At 36.9% G+C, this 22,610-nt stretch overlaps 1 protein-coding gene across 3 annotated transcripts in view; it reads left to right on the top strand.

Moving 5' to 3' along the window:
- cpne5a (copine Va) overlaps positions 1-17,617 on the top strand; it is a 137,231-nt gene extending 119,614 nt beyond the window's left edge. For all 3 annotated transcript variants that reach the window (XM_036577976.1, XM_036577975.1, XM_036577977.1), the window contains 5 exons: positions 1,534-1,661; positions 4,535-4,637; positions 12,996-13,053; positions 13,457-13,530; positions 17,376-17,617. In XM_036577976.1, the coding sequence (XP_036433869.1) occupies positions 1,534-1,661; positions 4,535-4,637; positions 12,996-13,053; positions 13,457-13,530; positions 17,376-17,567 (555 nt within the window). In that variant the 3' untranslated portion in view covers positions 17,568-17,617. The remainder of the gene's footprint in view (positions 1-1,533; positions 1,662-4,534; positions 4,638-12,995; positions 13,054-13,456; positions 13,531-17,375) is intronic.
- Positions 17,618-22,610: the final 4,993 nt, after the last annotated feature.

Raw genomic sequence — 22,610 nt, 5'->3', positions numbered from 1 at the left:
AAAAAAGAGAAAACATTAAGTTTTAATCATTTTATTTTTTTAATTTAGGTCTCAGTATTTTATCATGTTCTGAGTCACCCTGCTGTGAGTCACCCTGTAAAACCTGAAATAATCGTTTAAAAGTCAGAGGTGTTGGGTGGATTTTGAGGGAGTTTTTCGGACCACGTCATACGTCTTTACGTATTAACGTCACACGCACAGACTCAAAAAGAAGGTCCAGCACAATGTTTAGGTCTCAAATGCAAAATCAACATTATACTGATGAAGATATAATGACAATAATAGATAAATCACTCACATCATCAGAAGACACGTCCTTCACCGTGTTCTCTTTGAATACTCTTTCAATGCTCTTGCAATCATCAGATTATATAGATGTATATATATATAATGTAAAATTAATGTAAAAGTAAAGTAAAAGTAAATATATTCTAATGTAAATGTCATGTAGATACTGCCTTTACAAAATGTAACACAGACTGAATACAGATACACATTTCTGTATTGTTGATTTGTATTCCCAATACTTGTATTCTGTTACATCCCAACCCTGGATATGTTATGATATAATATAATGTTATAATAAGATATGTTGTATTTTTACACCCCTAGTAAGCAACTATTTAATGTTAATGAGCACTGCATGCATTTTTTCTTACTGATTGAACAGTGATAAAATTCACATTTCAAAAGAAGCCAAGATGTCTCCAAACTTTACATGGACAGTGTACATATGCCATATTTTGAGCTTCCATGTCAGAGTTTTATCTTTAATGTGTAAATATGACTCTCTGAAGCTCCATTAGCTTGCTCATTATGCTCCTTTCAGTATTCATGATATGTGTGAACTAAAACCTCAGCTCATCAGAACCTGAACACTCTCAATTAGTCCTCTCTGTCTCCCTCTCTCCCCTCTCTCCCCTCTCCCTCATTCCCCCATTTTCTCTCCTTCTCTTCCTCTGTTAATATTGTGGAGCATCAGCATAAATCTACTAATGAGGTCCGCAATGTGTCAGCTCATTTACATATTATACAACTGATGGAGGGCTTCAACTCTTTCAAAATTGCTTATTTTAGGAACCACGCTGTGTGCAAAGTCTTGACAGTATACCTCCACCTAACTTTTCCATATGTTCACATCTGCATTCACTAATAGTGTATATTGCTGAGATTTTGACTCATGCCTTATGGCAGGCATATGGTTTATTACTGACATATGACAAACGCTCTATTCAAGCTGAGTTAGTTTTACCAAGTGAGGTACTGTAATTGAAGTAATTACTGAATAAATGTGTGATTATAATCCAGTACAAAACTACAGTGTCCATGTCCTCATGTTAATGTAAAAACAAAACCTGCTAATATACATGGCCATGCAGTGTGTTGTTATTGTTATTGAGTGTTGCTCTTTAAATTGCACAGGTACTTTATCCTATACAAATTGGTCAATCAAATCCCTTACAAATTACATTATTGACCTTTTTCTTTACCTAACAGATATCCTAATGTTTGATCTCTTGCTTTTGGTTTAAGAATGGTAATATAGATAATCCATATTGCAACGGAATGGAAGGCATTCTAGAAGCGTACCACCAGAGCCTTAAGACGGTTCAGCTCTATGGACCAACCAACTTTGCCCCCGTCATCAATCATGTGGCGAGGTGAGTTAAGACGTTCAACGTTAGCATAAAAATGTTAGCATTAGTATATTACAGTAAATGGCTCATCTTCTTTCAATGTTTACTGCTACCTATGAGAAATCCTCTGGTTGGAAGAAGCCATATGAGAACATACAGTTATCATTAGTTCCATATGAGTACTGTACTGGTAAAAGGATAGATTTATACAATTGAAAATCAGATTTACACAACTAACCCCACGAATTGTCTATCAACCAAGTATTCGGTGTTGATTTCTTTAGTTTTGCTTGAGCTATGAGGCTAATGTAGCTAAGAAGTAATAGACCCTGCCAAACAGCATTGTGTAAACCTCAAACTAGAACTAATACTACTATTAGTAGACTTTAAGTAGACTTGCTTATTTCTGCTTAGTTTCTGACACTGTATGACAATATTTTCACTGTAATCTATCACTGTAAGTAGTAAGGACATATTTTGTGCTTTGAGGTAGCTGCTACGATCACTATACGTCCATTTTTTATACAGCAAACCTCGAAAATGTAATACCAAACATATCAAGGCTAATTGACTGCATCTTGGAAAAGATATTTATTTGCCAAATTATTGCTGAACATCTATGCAATAATGAATTAAATGCTGTCAAAACCTATTCAAACTAATTATACTGCATATATAATTTCTGCCGCATGCAAATATTCTCATTGACTGAATAAGTAAAACAATTACAAGGAATAACAGTGATTAATAGCTGCATTTGAACACAGAACACAAATGAAGGGGAAAATAAGGTGTCAGTGAAGGCTGACACACGTTCTGTGCTGTCAGCTAATGAAGAATAAATGCATTTTCCAGCAAACTCAAATGAACTGTGGTGACCCCTCTTCTCCAGCTTTTAATTAACCGTGTCATTGTCATGGGCCAGACCTTGACAAGGCACAGGAGATATGATCCCATGGGACCTGCTTGAGCACACTGTCCATTTTTGTGAAGGTCTTTATCTTACACTAATGATAGGGGCTGCCATTTCCCCTGAGTCTCCCTCTCTTCATTCCAGCTCAAGGCTCGAGGAGCAAATGACGACGTGCTCGTCAAATCTGGCTGCCTGATTTAACATTAGCCAAATGAACCCAGAGTCACTGCAACAGCTTGCACACGTCAGAGCGGTTCAATCTACAGTGTGATCTCGTGGCGTTTCATAACGCGCGTGAACTGATTTGCATCGCAAAGCGATTTTGAGGATTCTGATGGTGATAAAAGTGAGGAGTCGCAGATCAAGAGACAACCAAGAAAAAGACCCATGCAATTGAGCCTGGCTTTGAAAATGAATTATGTGGTGACAGGGTTTATTGGTTTGTTCCACGGTCCTTTTAAGTCTTTCTAAATGTTAAAGCGAAGGTTTGGTGAAAAATCGAATTCACACGGTTTACCCTAAATGTAGTTGACCAAACATGATCAGCGGTTGCTTCTTTAGTTTTGCACTGCAGCTATGAGACATAGCTTTGTGCAATCTCTAGACTTGCCTCAAACCACACTGAGTTGTTAAGTAATTTCAAATAGACTTGTTTATGTTATTTCTGACTCTGTGTGACATACTGTTATCTGTGAAATGAGAAAATGGGACTCCTAACACTAACATGCAAGATCTGGTACCATCAGATAAACAGTACTTAAAGCTTTCATCTTTGAAATGAAGGAGTAAATCAAGCTTCACTCTTGCTTTAGATCTCAAGAAATTCACAGGTGTTTCTGTCCATCCTTCCACTGTGAGAAGACAACTCAACACAATAACTGTGTCCCAATTCAGGGGCTGCATCCTTTGAAGGCTGCATAGACCCACGAAGGTTGAACTGAAATGAGACGATCTGCTCTACGGCGGATATGTTGGCTGGCAAAGGATCCACCCATTGGATCCTTCATTGCCATGTAAAAGAAGGACACATTTCTCAGCTGCATATGAAGGAGCCTTCGAAAGGGGACAGCCTAGTCGCGTCACTGTGGCGCAATCGGCCTTCAAATGTAGCCTCTGAAGGACACAGCCCCTGAATTGGGGCACAGCAAGCAAGTCTAATAGGGTGTATAGCTGTCAAAAACTGATACTGAGAAAAAGCAATAGACCAAAAAGAAGAACCAAACCAAATAAGCTGCTGGTGCTCTCAGAACAATGGGCTGACAATGGGCACCCCAGACTCCAGACCTCAACATCACTGAATGTATCTGAGATAGATACATGGATTGTGAAAAGCAGGAAAAATATCCCTGCAGATTTCTTTGAAAACTGAAAGCAAGCCTCCTGAAAAGAGTGGACACACTGAATCCTGAAGAATATGATATTTTCTGTGGCTTCTGCATAACCCTTCTGTTAAACATGTGTTTTCAGCCTTTTAATCCTAATTCTGAAAAATGAATAACTTGTGCTTAATTGCTGTTCTGGCTAAAAATTAAATAAATAAAGGTTGCTGCAGATCATGTACGTTTGTACATTTTTTATATAATAGTTTTCATGGTTTGTCACAGACCACATATGCAAGACAATTTGGGATTAAACTCAAAACTCAATATGGTTTGATGCAAACGTGATGATTTTTCCATGCAATTATGCTAACAGATGGCTGTAGCCTTTCATTATTTCTCAGCTATGTTAGTCTTGTAGCTCCAGTGTAATACTACAGAAGCGAACATCAGAAACTAAACATGATTTAACTGATTGATTACATAAAGAGGAAATTGTGTAAACTGCTTCTGCCTTGAACCGTTAAACTGCAGGCTTATTATTCTTACGTTGTTAATGAATTATTATGTTAAAGGATTTAAGAGGTTAAAGGACTGAGGGTACAAATAGCTATTTGAGCCTTTATGACTTTGTCCTATGTCTGCCTCTGTGCCAATGTGTATAGATATGCAGCAGCGGTGGAGGACGGATCTCAGTACTTCGTGCTCCTCATCATCACAGACGGAGTCATATCAGACATGGCTCAGACCAAAGAAGCCATCGTCAATGTGAGTGCCTTTCCAGCTGTGTGTGTGTGTGTGTGTGTGTGTGTTGTCTGTCTGTCACACACACACACACACTTGTTTCTGTCTCTGTCAGCGCCGGGCTCTCTGTTCCACTGCAGGTGTGTGTCAGTTTGTCCGAGTTTGTTGCATCATGTTGTAACAACATACCTTCAGGCCAAAGCTTCTCTGAGATGAATGAGGTCTCCATCAAAGGCAGAGTCTCCAGAAGCTCTTCTGCCACTCTTCTGGAACAAGAACATCATCAGCCTACAATCAGTTACCCAGCAGACTGGATTTAAAGGGAATTTGCGACTGTTAGTCAAATCATTAGAACAGCCACACCTTCCTTTTAAGATCTTGTCTGCTGCTCTGTCTCTTCACATCAGGAGGATCTTCCAGAACACTCCAGATCTTGTAAATGAGCTTTTCGTGCAGGTTAAATATTTATCTTTGTGGGAACATTTTCACTTTTAACCTTCAGATGTTGCAAGACAGACAATAACAGCATGTCATAGTTTCATTTTATTTCTCACCTGTAGCTCATTGAAAAAAAGTGGAGAAGTTCTAAAGTTCTGTCAAATGTGCAGATTCTAAACTTCTACTCAGTACCAGATTTGTTTGTAAATAGATGCGGAAATGATTGTTATTTAATTTGAAGTTATTATCATGAACATCTCATTTTGCATAAGGAAAACCCGTGTTTTTTTTATTTATGCCACATTTTGTCATTTTTTGAAACAAATGAAAAAGAACCTGTTTATGTAAATTGCAAATCAAAAGTAAGTGTAATTCATTACATAACTAACTATATAATTAAATAATGTAATTACCAGTGGTGAACCATGATTATTAGCACTATATGTAATGTAATGTAAATTATTATATATAACAAAATGACAATAATAAGTCTATTAAGAGTTAAATACTTTGTCATTGTCCTTGTCTCTGATATGCTAACTTTAAAAGACAAAGAAACAAAGGTTCTTAAAGGGAAATTCCACTGATTTTTTTTTTTTAAATCTGTATAATTAAATGGTTTAGATGTAAATAAAGTCATTCAGACTGGTTTGATGTGAAATGCTCAGTTCTAGAGAAACCCATTTTGTTAACAGTGATGACAGAAATCAGACACCCGAAGCATTTAAATGCCTCTAAAAGCTTCCTCACAGAAAGTTATTACATAAAATGGTTATGAACATGCTGCCTGAGGATGCCTTGTTTTAGGATAGGATAGTTTTGAAAGAGTGTTTTGGCATAAATCCATTTATGTCTATTAAATCCATTTATGGCAGAGAGGTACATGCAGGGTGTTGTAAGGCAGAACAGTCCCCAAAGATTCATATTGACCACTGTATTACCATTATCAACATCAATGTAAAGACATACAAGTTGATCTCTGCAGTGAATGATTTTGCATCAAACTACTGTGAATGTCTGTTTACGTATCCACGATTGAACTATGCAGAAATTTAGAAAAAATGGTGGGATTCCCTTTTAACATTTACTGTACGTTAATGTAATGAGATTGTATAAAGTATGAAATAATTTCTCACAAACTGTTCACACAGTGTAAAGGGTAGAAAAAGTGGAGTCATGAGGTTTTAATGTAGCAGCACTGATTTGTACTCAAGTGGGAACCTTTTGTTGATGAACAGGCTCATGCACTTTTAAAGTTCTGAGAATTTTTTTTTTTTTTTTGAAAATATATTTTATGAGTGCACCTACAGAACAGATATCACATCCTGAATGTGTCAGGCTGTGAGCAAAACTCCTCTTCCTTTTTCTCTTTTCATGTTGAATAGATTAAACTGAGCACTTTTACCATGTGAAGCTGTCTCTGTGTGCCTCTCGCCAGCTGCTGCTTAAATTATGCAGCAGGATTTCCTGACCTGACAGGCCGAGGTGACAGTCGGTGACTGCACTCTAATTCATTTTTGCCAGTACCAATACCCAAACACTCTTGTCTCTCTCCCTTGGCTCTGTCTTGCTCTACGTTTTTTTTTCCTCATCCGCTCCGCACGTTAGAGAGCCAGCACCATGGACTGATTAATCATTCTAGGTTTGCACTACATATATAAAGGTGGAGCCACTAGGACAGATTGTTTTGCGGGGCTGGGATAGTGAACAAAGAGATGGACTGAATTTGCTCGTTTCACATGTATACATCATTTCCATGTAAAAAAAAAATGTTATATATATTAAGAGTATAACAATTCACAGAATTCATAATTTAATACAATATGATATGGTGGTGCTTTGACTCAATATTTTTTCAGTACCAAAAAAACAGGAGTGCCTGAAAATGTGCTTATTGTTAAGATGATAATGTTACCATTTTCAGAGTGGTTTGATCTTAGACTTTAGAATAGCGCAGTGGAGTTTTGCCTGATTCATTCAGAACAGTTTCTTAGCAGCATAAAAACACTAGACAGCTATGCTTTACATTGCCCTTATCTAATGCCCTAGCCACCAGTTAGCATGCTTGTCACGATACAACAGGATAATACAATACAGTGCAATACACTACAGTACAATACAAAACAGTGCAATACACTACAGTACAATACAATATGATTAATTATGATACAGTATGATATGTTATGAAACAGTACAATACAATATACTGTGATATATTGCAATACAAGAGAATAGGATATGATACATTATATGTTCTGATATAGTACAATACAGTATATTACAACACAGTGCAAAATAATACAATACAGCATGACATGTTACAATATTGTACAATACAATACAGTGTGAGACAATACAGTACAGTGCATTACGATACAATACATGTTATGATAAAGTACTATACAATACAATGTGATACAGTGTGATACAGTACAATACAATACAGTATGACACAATTAAATACAGCATGATGTATATGGTACTGTGCAAAAGACCCCCCTTCCTGTATTTATTATTAATTTATTAATTTCCAGCCAAAATGACCATTAATTTTAAACCTATTCTTTTTCAGCATCAGGAAAACATATACTTAACATAAAATTACATGGAAACCTCAAGAACTATATGCAGTACAAATTTTTCAGTGCTTAATGGGTCCACCCTTCTGTTCCTCTGTTTTTGTCCCGTTCATTTTTCTTTTTTTACCATAATTTGAAAATATATATTATATACAGAGATTTGTTTCCCCACCTCCAAAGTTCAGTCTTAGAAGTTGGTTGCATTTTCTGCTTCTCACAGTTCAAGTATTCCCATGTTCAGTTGTGTTGAGGTCTGGACGCTGAGGTGGTCAGTCCATTATTCTGAGAACACCAGCAGCTTCTTTAATTTGTATATCTCCTTTTTGTCTATTTCCTTTTCTCAGTAACAGTTTCTAGACAGCTACACATCCTTTCAGACCCATAGTGCTGAGTTGTGTTCTCACAGAGGAAGGACAGACGGAATCAAGAGTGAAACTTGATATTTTTCCTAATCTGATCAGAAATATCTCCTTAAAAATGAATAACTTGTACTTACTTGCAATGTTAATGAGAAAATTAAATAAATGAAGGTAGTCTCTGAATTTTGCATAGTGTTCTAAGTATGCAGAATATGTCAGCTGTGAGAGTTCTGTGATGAATGGACCAGTAGAAATGGTAGCTGATGTAATATGCTTAGTTCATGTTCATTCAAGTCAGTGCATTTCCTTTTCCAGTGTAATACTTTAATCATTTATATTGATGATAGAATGAAGCAGATGTTGATCTATTAATAACATCTTATAGAGACTAAGCAGTGTTGTTGTCACTTATACCTTACATACATGTCAAAATTGTAGATTAGAATGAATATTTATTTTGATAAAAAGATTGTGATATAAAAGAGTTTGATTGACTTTTGATTGACTGTCTCTTTACTGTGTAAAATCCACTCTGTGTTGACTGTAAATGTATGTAAATGTATTTGTGTCTTGGACCCTTAAAAAAGAGATGGTGGAATGAAAGTAGTTGAAGATTTGTGATAGTGAGCCAGTAAAAGGTTCTGATTTGCATGTGTGTGTGTGCATGTGTGTGTTTAGATTCATTTTCCCAATTCTGTTTTCTTCTCTCTGTGACCGGCTCTGTCTCTTGAGAGCTTTCCCGAGAACGCTGACCTAATTCCACCCTCATAAATGCAAAAAGTTCTCAGACTGTATCTGTATAATTCATGTCTTAAATTTGGGAAAATGTCTCTGTAACATTCTTGATACATGACCTTTTATATACAGTACAATGCGAAAGTCAGAGACCACCTTTCATTTATTTAATTTATATATATATATATCCATTATATAAATCTATATATATTTATAAGGTTTTAGTATTTAATGTGTCCACTCTGCCTTTATTACAGATTCATTCTTTTCAGGAGTCTTGCTTTCAGTTTTTCAAAGAAATCTGCAGGGATTTTTTTCCACACCTCCAAAGTTTAGTCTCAGAAGTTGGTTGCATTTTCTACTTCTCACAATCCAAGTAACCCCAGACACATTCAGTGTTGTTGGGGTCTGGACTCTGGCGTGGTCAGTCCATTATTCTGAGAACTCCAGCACATTCTTTGCTTGATTTGCACGTTTTTGTCTATTTCTCTTCTCAGTAAGGGCTTTTTGGCAGCTACACATCCACAGACTCATAGTGTTGAGTTGTCTTCTCACAGTGGAAGGATGGACAGAAACAGCTGTGGATTTTTTCAGGTCTGAAGAGTGGAGCTTAATTTTCTCCTCTCTCTCAAAAAATGAAAGCTTCAAGTACTGTTTATCTGATGGTGACAGGTTTGGTGGTCTACCAGATCTTGGTTGTTATGGGTCCCATTTTCTCTATATCTTTCATTTTCTATCATTTTTTGAAACCCAGTTTTAGAAGCTTTTTTCACTTCTTTTCAGTTGATTTTCCCCTTCCTTATGCAGGAAGATATCTCCTGAAAAAATGAATAACTTGTACATAATAGCCATCTTGACTGGCAAGGAAATAAATGAGGGGTGGTCTCTGACTTTTGCACAGTACCATACTAACAATGCAGATTGTTTTCTGAGTCATCACCATTAGTATTGCGCTTATATAACATAACTCTTTGAATCATTTGGTCCATTGCCTGAAGCAAAGCTCAAAGTGATTAGATATGGACTTTGAACAGCCTTAATAAATGTTTTAAATTGTTGGAAAGGCTTGATTGTGTCCCCAGACAGCTGTGCTTATGGTTGAGGTTGTCATTATGGGTGAAGGGGAGAGGGGGTGACTGGTGCTGTGTGTGCGTGTATGAGTGTGGGTGGGTGGAATGGGATTGGAGCGAACCTCCCATACATTTATATTCCTGTGTAATCGGGATGTGAGTACAGTTCCTGGAGCCATTCCAATTTAAACTCATTTCATCACAGCCCACAAACTCATCTATAGCCTGTGTTCACGCCACAGCCCCCATTACCCAGCCTTCTCTACTGGAATGAGCGTGTACCTGAAGAGAAGTAGAAATCTAGTCTTACTCATGCATTAAATGAATACTTCACCAAAATCTAATTCACACAATTTTCTCCCTTATCTAATTTTGCACTGCAGCTATGAGGCTAACGTAGCTAACAAGTAATGGGAGCTTATTCGCTTCTTGCACTACATTGGTAAATTGTCACACACTTGCTTTAAACATGTATGTATGTATGTATGTGTGTGTTTGTGTGTGTGTGTGTGTGTGTGTGTGTGTGTGTGTGTGTGTGTCCAAAAGTTTGTGGACACCCCACCCCTTCTTATTAGTGAATTCAGCTGTATTAAGGTCCACCCCCTCACTGTTTAAATGCACACACAGCTTGTATAGTCTCCATAGAAATGCACTGATAATAGAATGGGATGCTCTGCAGGAGCCGCACATGAGCCTAAGGTTACCATATCCAAAGCCAGGCGTAGGCTAGAGGAGTATTAAGCCCCTCCAGCACTGAGCTGTAAAGCAGTGAAACTGCATTCTCTAGAGTGATGGAGCTCCAACCAGTACCTTTGGGACGAGTTGGAGTGGCCTTTGTGATCCAGAACTTGATTTTGGATGAGTGGGTGTCCACAAACTTTTGGCTATGAGAGAGAGAGAGAGAGAATTCATTTTATGACAGAGGTTACACAAACACAAATAATGAGAATCAAATAAACTTAATTTTTCAAAACCATTATTTTCTCTAACATTTTGCCAGCCTTTTCTCTATGTACTGTAAAAATGCACCAAAACTCAGAAGCAACATAGATCACGGAAGCAAAGAAGGGAATCCAGAAACAAATAACATATTGTAAAATCCACAAATAGAAAAAATGAAAACAAAAATGGGAATATGCTACTGAAAATGAATATTGACTCAATTAAAAACGAATGAATCTTTATGAAAAATTAACTTGATTCTCACTGTTTGCATTTGCAATTTTTTAAAAACATTTTTGATTTTCTTGTGCATTTTTATAGTTTCATTTAAAATCTATTTCATTTTTTTACCTCATAAATTTTGAAGACAGAACTTTTTCCATGTTTTATAGTTTATAGTATCATGTTAGAAACCATATAAGCGAGTCTGTCCATCTTGTTAGTTACATTAGCCTCATAGTTCCAGTACAGAACTAAAGAAGCCATGAAAAGAAAAAAAAACCAAACACATCCTGGCTGGTCAACTACATCTGGGGTGAGGGGAAAACTGCAATTACATTTTTTTGCCGAACTATGCCTAAAATGAATGAAATGCCTTAACCAGCTTCCATTCTCTCACTTGTGCTAAACGCTTTATGTATTATTTTTTTATTTTTTGTCTCATCAAACTAGGACGATGTTTTATTCATTATGTTCATTTGTCCTGTAAAGATGTCCCTGTGGGAAAACACTCATATTTATTCTTCAGCCTCCTAATCTCTCTCGCTCTGCAGTGTTCTCTTGTTTTCTCTGAACTATTGGAAAGTTTATCACTTAGCCAGCTGAGGACCAACACAAACTTCTGCTTCTTTTTAATGGGGTGTCTGTCTTGGCTGTTAGGCATCACATCGACCACTGATACAGCATATAGACACAGGCTGAATAATACATGACTCGACAAGTCAGGGTAGTGACACGGCGAGAAGCAGCATTATATTTTCAGCTGAGGACAGAGATGCAGTTATTGGGCACAAAGTGTTGTTCCCCAAGTGCCAAAGCAATGTTTTAGTTTGAATGTCGAGTAAATTGATTATAGTAGATACATGTTTTGTTTCCAACTGTATTCATAATACTGAAACATATTTGTAAAGGATGTTCATTGTTATATTCAGCTAACATAATGTTTACTGTAGTCAGAAGTACAGCTAGTCAGGAATCTTAGAGTTGTGCCGGCTTTTCTTCTTTGACATTTACAGCATTTGGCAAATACTTAATTTTGCACAAAAAATAAGTTATAGTGGATGTGTTAACTTGTTTTCATATACAAAATCAACATAACATGTAATTTGTCCAGAGGCACCCAAGCTTTTGCATATGACTGCATAAACTAGCTATAAAAATTATAGAGATGGCACTTGTTTGAATGTGTTTTGAACTCTTTCAAACAACTTTTTAGAAGAATAGACGTCCAATTTTTGCTAAAAGGCAGATGCTTTACTGTATATTGCGCACAATATGACAGGTTCTGTTCTGCCTTTGCAAAGTATCTCCTGTATGTTCAAAAGAGATAAATGTAATCTATTATGATCTTATCTAATAATATGATGCTATCACCCAAAATCCATATAGTTGACTAAATTAAGTCAGGGTGATTAGTTAGTAAGGTATGAGATATTCATCAAACTTCTTCATTTTACGAAAGAAGTGTTCGTGTGAGAGCAAGAAAACCTATCATTGCTAAGACTTTTTGAGGCCTTTTGTTCAAATAACCTGATAAAAATAGCTATCCAAACTTTTTGTCAAATTGTTTTCTATGGTTTCTGTTTCTAAATCCTGTTTAACTGAATGAGTTTAGAGTTTAGTTGCTACATAACTTAGAGTGCCCTATTTAAAATGCTACACACTGAGCTGGACGGTGTTGTAAGAATGTACTTAGTATGTTAGTAGAAGTGACAAAGCGAAACGAAATAGGTTAGAAAAGAACATATTTACTAACATGCTAACATTCAGTTATTCCACAACAACTGAACTGTATGCTACGATTTCTCATCAAGTTGAACAGCATTTTGCCAACATTCTGTAAAACATTTTCAACCTAGCCACAGTCACTATGAGCCTAATTGTGGGCAGAGCATGGACATTGTTTCCAAACTGTAAAGTACTATAATGTACTATAATACTGTAACTTATATTAAGCCCTCAGTTCTTGCACATTAAAGTATGTAAATGTGGATGGTTCTGAAATGGTGTATTGTCCTGTATCTTACTTATGTCCTGCAGGCTGCAAAACTACCCATGTCAATCATCATTGTTGGAGTTGGACAAGCTGAATTTGATGGTAAGTTTTAAAAAATGCTGTATTTACTTTCTTCAAAGCTCTCTCTCTACAGAGACACTCATTCAAGCTAAACTGAGTAAATCCACATAGAATTACAATCTTCTCTCTTAATCCTTAAAACAGTGCACAATTTGAGCCAAATAAAGAGGAATTTTTGGGTTAGAGATGACTAATTGGGGAGGATTGGGGTCTTTGGCTAATAAGCAGATGTCAACCTGCTGGAGTTTGGGCTTGGTTCACAGCTGTTGAACGTAATGAGCACATAGCACCATCTGCCTACAGCGCTCACATTGGAACTTTCATTACATTCCAGCAGAGAAGATAATGTGCATGTCATGAATGCAGTTGGTGGACTGAGTCTTATTGGCCAAAGGGCTCAGAACATGTTACCTTTTCTTTGCAGCCATGGTGGAGTTGGATGGTGATGACATCAGAATATCCTCAAGAGGAAAGCTGGCAGAAAGAGACATTGTCCAGGTAGATTGCTGATATAGTTTCTGATTAACATTATTGGCTGCATGAGGCATGTATCAGTAGAATATAACAGATGTCTGTAGGTAACAGTTTTAAAAATAAGCCAAAATGGTCAGTTCTTTAAATTATTCATTCCCTTCAAAAGTCTTCTTAAATGCCCTCAATGATATTTCTCTATCTAGTATAGATTATCTATAGTTACACCAGCTACATGAAGAAAGACTATTTTGGCATAATGCCATTCAGGAACTGATACACATGGCAGCACTGGGACTGTACATGTGGGTTCAGTGTAAGGGTACACTCTTAAAAAGATGCTTCTTCAAGGGTTCTTTAGTAAAGAGAGTGGTTCTGTATAGAACTATGAAGAAGCACTGGCATACTTAAATGGTTCTTTGAATGGTGAATGGTAACAGCAAACAAAGTATCAGATTGTTTACTGTCACAGATGTGTTCAAGATACTTGAACACAATTTCCATAACAACATACAGTAGAAATGCCCATCAGCGGCGAGCACAGCAGAATGCGACAAGAAAAAGTGCAGCCGGACATGAAGTGTAAAAAGCGAGGCATTGAATTTTATTCAAATGTGTGCATCTACATGAAATCTGTATGAATTAAAAATGACGTTATGATTATGGCAAAAATTATCACCAAAGATATAGAATTACATGTTTTATTTACATTAATTTTTGTCAAGAGATGTGATAAGCCTACATATTAATTTTATTATTATTATTTCATTCTCAATGTTATGCAAATTCCTAAGTAATGTTCAGACCCATCTAAAACTTCTAAATTTATATTTACAACTTGGTGTGATGTTGCACAGGACTAAAATGTTAGAATCACATTATACACCTGTCTGCAGCCAAATTGGTTTATATTGTTGAAAACATTGATTGCAAACTTCCAAATTTATACAGTCATATGCAGAAGTTTGAACACACCAGGTCAAAATATATGTTTTGTTGATTTTCGAAGTGAAAATATGTTAACAACTTAACTATTCCATTTTCTGCTACTTTTGTTTAATATATTGGAAAAATGGATATTTGTTAAACAAATAAAACATAAAACATAAAATGGACCAACAAGTTCAATTAAGCAAAAAAACAATGATTATGCATTAAAATGTGCAGAAGTGTGTTCTCTGTAGAGACTGTGTTAACTCATATTCACTTAGAAAATCAGAAAGTCATTTGACCAGTGGTGCACAGACTTTTGCATATGACTGTGTAATATAATATGGTCTGCATATGGTGTAATATAACAGTATAATCATTGCATGGAAAAAAGAAATCTGAAATGAATGGGTTAAAAATAGATCATTTAAGCATCTTTTAATAAAGCATTCAGGGTGAAGATGGATGTGCATGGATTTTTTCCAAGTGTATCTCGGGGTGCCCTACATTTTGTGGCACACTGTCACATCATGCATAACATACTGAAGACTTTGGTTTGTGTAAAAAGAGTGCAAAAATAGTCACCTTCAGCAGCCAGAAATATTGCCAGTGCTTGCTCCTTGTGTTTATCTTTACCCTTTTGCATGCTTGTCTGTAAATAACTCTGTATTATGGTGTTGGTTTAATGAATCTGACTGTGTTAGGGGTGGGCAATATGATAAGATGTTGTTATCATTATGATAAATTATGCCACTGTATGTAATTTATCATCATTTCTGAGTATATCTTGAATATCATTGGTGTTTCTAGAACACTGAATACTTGTATGGATCAAAAGACAGATTTAGAACAGTTAAAGGCTTGGGATGTGCACGGGTTCTCGAGTGCGCGGTTGAACATTTGTGAATACTAAAACTCTGTACTGAAGTTCTTTACGTTCTTTCTATTTCATCATGAGAAGATAGGGAAACTATACATGCTAACAATTCACTGAAACCCTGATTTTATGCTTTGACTGTAAAATGTGATTGTATGTACAAGTAAGAATATTTGATTTTGGTACTATGAAACACAAGTTTCTTAACATGAGGGTGTTTCTCATAGATGTGCTGTTAATGACGTGACTGAGAAGGCAGAGATGGCCTGGCTGGCTCTGATGCAGCTTTAGCTAGGCTAACTACTTAAGAAACTGTAGTGAGGTCCAGAAACAACAGCTATGTTTCCATCCAAGGAATTTTTTGCTAAAAATGTTTTACTGCTTCAAAAAAGTGTGTTGATGTAAGTTATAGTTGTTGGTAAAATTTTATAAAAGTTGACAAAACTTGTTTCCATTCAACTTTGGTGAAAAAATAGTTTATCGATAACCGAATTGCAAAACCTACACTGGAAACAAAATGTAGTTATGTTATAACTGAAGTTTGAGGGGAGGAGCATGGCTGAAACCCCTCCTTCTTTCAATCTAATGCCCTATAAATTCACATCCTCGCCTTCCGTTCCCGTGATGACATGTTCGCAATCCCCACCGCCATCTCTTCTCCCCATTCCTCAGTCCTGCATCAGTCCTACTACAGCTATGAGGGGGGATCTGGCCTTCTAGCTACAGGCAGAAGCTGCGTAGAACTCCAGCCCAAGTTCTCAGAGTTCTCCCCCCTCCCTCAATCAGTTCTTCCTCATACTACCACCACATGTTGAAGGCATGATCTGAACTCACAAATAACACATTTACACATACAGCTAGTGTCATGACAGATTTACCTCATGTGCCTCTAATAACATACCTAGAGAGCATGGCGAAGAGGTAGAGCTGGACTGAAGAGGAGACGAGAGCACTTTTAAAAGAATGCTGCCACTTTTCAGCTCTTACAGAGAGAGATGTCTAAGTAAACAAGTACACCTTTTCTAAAGGGCAGCGCTCAAACAGCTCTATTTGGCAGAGAAACATGATCTCTCTCATAAGTAAAAAATAAAATAACAAACAAAACGTCTTTAGCAGTAGGTTATGGGGAAGTCAGGGAAGCCAAAATACGCAAGTTGCAACATACATGAAATTAGAGATGGAAACGTGTCCACTAAAACAGTTTTTTGCAGGACATGATGTGATTACACAAAGCATTTTATTGCTAAAGGTCACTTTGATATAAAAGAAGGTGCCGGGGAGCAAAAACTGAATATTTTTTGTAAATATTTTCATTTTATTGCTTGCAACATGCACAGAAAGTCGATGGAAACATAAATAATGGAAAGCAGTTTCTCTGATAAACTAATATGCTGGCACATTGTCCACTGAGGAGAAATAACTTGGCATAGATGACCAGTACTTATCAGCATCAAATGTTGTATATGTGAATGTAAATGTATTGGTTTGCACTAGGGTTAGCTCATTCTAACTCATTAACTGCTTTAAAGAGGAAGCCTGAATTACTCATCCAACATGAAAACCTAAGTTTCCCTGTTTTTCCATGTTTTCAAATGTAGTCATGAGATCACACTTTTTATCACACTTTTTTTGCCTCCTAACAGCGCTTAACAGAATATCCGTTCAACTGGATATTTGAATATCAGAATTAGTCAGAATGCACATCCCTACAGACTCATAAACAACAACAATGACCAAATTATAGTAACTGAATAAACTATATAGTTGGCTAATGAGTTGCTAATTCAATGACAATTAGTCCATTATCTTTTTTTTCTTGTTAAATAGCTTATTTTTGTAAACTTTGAAAAAATCACCATAGTTTTCGTAGCCTTTTTAAAAATGTGGCACTGTTTTACTCGTACATTTCATCTTGTTTCCAAAAACTAAATATCATCAAACATATCATGTATCATGAAAGTGTCTTCAAGTATCACAATGGTATATTTGTGGTCATATTGCCCACCCCTAATCTTTGTTATTTAGTACAAATAAACTGCCATGCAAACTCTTCATGTGTCAATAGTTCGTGCCGTTCAGGGACTACATGGACCGGACGGGGAACCACGTTCTCAGCATGGCTCGGCTGGCCAAGGATGTCCTGGCAGAGATCCCTGACCAGTTAATCTCCTACATGAAATCCCGAGGCATCAAACCCAACCAGACTCCACCAGACTGCAGCCCGGAAGCTGGCCTTAGCCCAACCTCCACCATATGAGTTTACACAGGCCCGGTCCAGAGTGGATGAGACAGGCTGTGACCACAGCTATTCTCTGTCCATGTCGGGATCTCATTCACAGTCAAATTCAGCAGACTCCATACGAGTTTACTTGCTCTAGAGCACAGGAGACAGGCAGTGGCTCTAGCTCTCCCTTTGGGGTGTCTTTTACAACCACTACTGCAGACGCTTACCTCGTCTGATCCAGTGGCGTGGACAGGCAATGAATTAAAACGTCCATTTTGGACATCATACACAGTCAGTGTAATGTTTGTCTGCTTTGGACAAGACATGGATGTTCTTATAGGCATGATTTTAACTCTCAGTTTTGTGCCACAGACTTTGAGGCTTATTAGAGACGTATTTGTATAAGTCTGTGCGCCCTGAATAAGAGAAGATCTCCAGAGGCAACAGCCTCTTTCCTTCTTTTTTTCCTTCTTTTTCCTTTTTTGATCTTATGTTACAGTAGCATCAGGGTGGGTTTAGAAAACAGTAATGATCCAGCTAGTCTCAGGCAGCTACATGCCTAGCAGAGCAGGGATTTGGTAATAAATGCTGAGGAGAACAACATGCGGGGAACTGCTAGTTAGAGCAGTAATGATGTCAGGTGATTGTTTCAATTGTATATGTACACTCTCAAAAATAAAGCTTCCATGGAGTGTTCTGGGGCGCGATATTACAGAAGAACATTTCAACAGATGGTACTTTAAAGAACCAGTTTTATAAATGAGATATGTAAGGGTGAAGAACCTTTTTTTAAAACTCTTAAATTACTTAAATAACTTAAATTGCCAGGCTTATTACATCTTAAGGCTTATTTTTCAGTATCTACATGAAAACAGTGCAAACATTAGGGATTAAAGAACCTTCCCATAATGTAAAGGCCTAGAATTGTATGTCCAAGCCAAGAACCATTAAGGAACCATTACGGAGCCTTTATTTTTAAGAGTGTACTCTACTTAGGTATTTGGTGCAGTAGAATGTTCAGTTTGTGTTCAGTTTGTAGATAAAGTTAGGAAATGGCGTTTGTATAAGAACTTTGGGAAAAGTGGTGGGACTATATGGTAAATTATGAGTAATATTTTTCATAGTGGTATTCCATTTTTAGTTTTTTAGCTCTGTGACATGATAAGCTTTTCTATTATAAAGCATGACAGATTATTTAATTGTACAGTGTACCTACTGTATTGTATATGCAGAGTGTAGACATTTGATTAAGTCCAGTGAAAAAATGATACAAATACTGATTCCCAGAAGAAACAATGATGTCTTTAGCTATAAAATGATCATTTAACAAAACCTATGGACCCAAGCACAAGAGAAGCACAAGTATTTTCTTAACGCTCTAATCTTAAACCAGCACAAACTGATAAAACAGGCATATATAACATCATCAACTATACTGAAGAATTTGTGTTGAATATAGTTGAATTAAATGTGTACATTGGTTCTACAGTTATGAAATATATTACTTTTTTTGGACATTTTTTTTCACCAATAACCAAAAACACTTTCACACACACATATATATATATGTGTGTGTGAAGGATGAATTCTGTAGTTTTGCCTTTGTGTTGAGAATTTTCAACTGACATTGCCTGATGACTTAAGCAATCTGTTTCCATCTAGATCTGTCATGCTTTAGCTAGACAGTGAATGCAGTTGAGCAAACGTTAACAGGGTTCACGTAACTTAAGCAAACACTAAGTCAGTACTGATTAACCCCATCAAACAGAGGTATGTGGCTATTACTCACTTTTGATGGTATATTTGCTTGCAAAGACATCAGCTCCTGTGCTGTATAGGCTAATGCAGTATTTACAGGGTAATTATAGCAGTAACACATAAGCGGGAGTCGAAGATAACTTATCGATTTGATATCTGATCAAACTGACTTTCTATTGATGTCTTGATTTGGAAGTCATAGCAGACATTGCCTGTTCATACACATTATGCTGACGGAATGTCAACAACATGGCGGTGGGACGCTTCCTCCAGGTTTAGCAAAAACGGTCTATTATACTTTGCTACTTTGAAACACGATTGCCTGAGCATGCATTGCTAAGGATGTGACTGAGAAGGCAGAGAATGAGTTTGTCTCTGGTGCAGCTTTTTCGCCAAGCTAACTACTCTGGCTGGTGTTAACTAGGTTCAGAAACAGGGATAATATATTTTTCTGACAAACAAACATGTTGAAACATCATCCACTGGAGAGGAAAGACCTCTTGTAGAAGACGATGAGTCCTCATCAGCATCTAGCGTTCTAGCGGTTGGAACCAATGTACACATTTGAATCCTGACAATTCAAAGCACTAGTTTTCAGTGCACACTATACGCCGAGCAAGTGCTTCAGCCAACGTATCTGTTCTTATAAAGTTTTTGGTATCTTTGCTCTTTTTCTTCCCATCTTCTTCAGAGCAGGTGTAATTTGAAACTCTGGCAGATGTACAGAGACCCGTGAAGAAGTGAGCGAGCGGAACAGTAGGGCTCAGTGATATGGAACATCAGCATATTTCACAGTTAGTGACAGATCAAAGGAGAAAAGTGTTGAGAGAGAGAGTGTGTAGTGTTTTAAGCAGTGGGCACTTACTGGAAGACTCAGCACAACTGCTGATGAACAGCACAGCTCAGTCGCTTCTGTGCATGTCCAGTTATGCAGTAATTTTGCCCCAGATTCCTAACGTTTTAAAATTTGACTGCCTGCTTTTCTGTTATGTAAGATCTGCCGTGATTATCAGCGATTATGTGAAGCTGACTGAGTGGGAAGCTGGACAGGGGCTTGTTTATCAAAAAATACTGTGGGACGATGATGATTACAGAAAGTACAGATGAGGACAGTCTCTCCTATTTTGCAAACCCAGACCAAAATGTATACAATTATGAGTGAATAACTATTAGTGAATTATTCTAATTTTCTTACCTGCATCATATTTTCCAATTATATATGATAATGGCCTCATATAGTTTAATATGACCTTTGACTACATGGACTGTAATTGCTCCATTAGTTCAATCGAAGGTCTGTTCGTTAGAGTGACCTGTGGATTAGACATACTGGCCCTATGGCTGAAATATTATCCCATATAAAGCTTTTTTATGAATGATTTCTGGTATCACTTGGTTGGCAATAATTGATGTCATGAATGTTTAATAAGGATATGCATGTTTAAAATGACCTCAGCAAGTGTATTTGCCCAAGGTAGCAGGTTTATTAAGTAGGCTAGGTTTTCCATCATCAGTTTGAAGCACAATTAACAGTTCAGTCAGAATGATTTTGTATGTACTTGAATTGCTTGGCCAGTAGTCACATATTATTTTGGAAAAACCTTTACCAGAGAAATGTATGAGCTGAATGTCCTATTTTCAGTCCATTTCCTTCATGCCAGTTTCTTGTGTTGATCTGGTTTTACACACTTTCAATCCTAGTCCCCTTGGTATCTTTTTTCCAGTGTCTCCTGATGTGTTAACTGTATGATAATATTGCATTTAGTGTGTTTTTTGGATTTGATTTTGAGGAGTTATGGACATGTTCTCAGTAGCTTTTACTATTTAATTTGACATGCTGAATTGTTCTGCTTCAGGTGGCCCATAAAGTCTCATCAATGATTCTCTACAAGGCCGCATTCACAAGGACATTGTGGTATTATTTTAAAAAGGCCTTGCCATTTATTTCAATGAGAAGAATGTGCTGATGGATAACAGACAACACAGCCAAAGCAAAATAGGAAAATTGTGCTCAATTGTCCGCTGAAAACGTCCGACAGAATCTCTGATGTAACCGTGCATCAGTCAGTAGGAGACAGTCTGTGTAGGGCATCAGAGACTAATCACTGCTGTCAACTTACAGATGTACAATTAAACTCTAAAGACCTATAAGGACAGCCCCCAGCGAGCCTGGTATTCTTCGCTGGCTTCTGTGAAGAAGAACAGCAGCTATTAATTTTTGCTTGCAAGCTTTCATGTTTGAATAAGTTCCCCCTCACAAAATTCTGTGTAATGGGGGTCAGAACCTCACACCACAAATATGCCTAGAGCTACTTTCACCAAGACTTTTTGATGCATTGAAATATATTGCTAGTTTATTGTGGCCATGTTTGTGGGCATGTTTGACAAAGTACATTGGGAAACAGAACAAACCTTTTTCACACTGCTATGCGTTAATAGCCAGGTTTCCATCCAGGGAATTAAATTCAAGCAAATAATTGAAACAGTGCAAACAGAAGGTGTCCATACACTCTACAGAAGAGAATAAGGCTATCCAAAATAAAGCTGCCCAGCATGTTGGCCCATTCTTCATGAAATCACTCAATGCTGCTGTGCTCAAATGATGTAGAATGGAGAAACATGTTTTTTTTTGTTTTTTTTTGCTTGGAAAATGATGATTAGAAAACACTCTTGAGAAATATGGAAAATATGGGGAGGAATCTTTAATGCTGGGCAACTTCTCTTTGCTGTTTTGCTTAATTTTATGGTAATATAAAACCAAAACGTCCTGCATATATAATGGCTCAAGACCAGCAGCAGGCACTTTATGTCTATTTACTATCCAATTTCACCATTATGTTTTTCTTTGATAAGATAAAGGTACATTTTCTTCATCAGAGCATTTATACCTGCTGATTTCTGTCATGTTTTGTAGCTACAGCCAGGCTAAAACAGAATCAGCTGAAGAGTCATACGACATTATTTATTCGTATTTATGTTATTTATTTGGCGAATGCAATTTTATCATAATTGCATTTGTTTTTTTAGCTTCAAAAAAAGTATCCACCACAAGCAAGTTTACAAAACTTTTATTCTATATCAGATGTTGCCTATTTTATTTGATATTTGCAGTTTCCATCTAGTCATTTTTACTCAATATATCAGCACTTTAAAAACATTACAAAAGTACGTGGATGGAAACCCTGCTAGTGTCTGTTGTCCATCAATGCACTGTTCTCATTGAAATCAAGGGCGAAATATACATTTGTCTTTGTGAATGTGGCCTGTGTCACAGCCAAGGAATCAATGCTGTATTCAATTCATAACAAGTAACAAGGA

This window comes from Colossoma macropomum, unplaced genomic scaffold, assembly GCF_904425465.1.
Source record: "Colossoma macropomum unplaced genomic scaffold, Colossoma_macropomum, whole genome shotgun sequence".
NCBI classification, from domain to species: domain Eukaryota; kingdom Metazoa; phylum Chordata; class Actinopteri; order Characiformes; family Serrasalmidae; genus Colossoma; species Colossoma macropomum.
The sequence above is the reverse complement of the archived record's forward strand: the minus strand, read 5'-3'. Positions and strand labels throughout refer to the sequence as shown.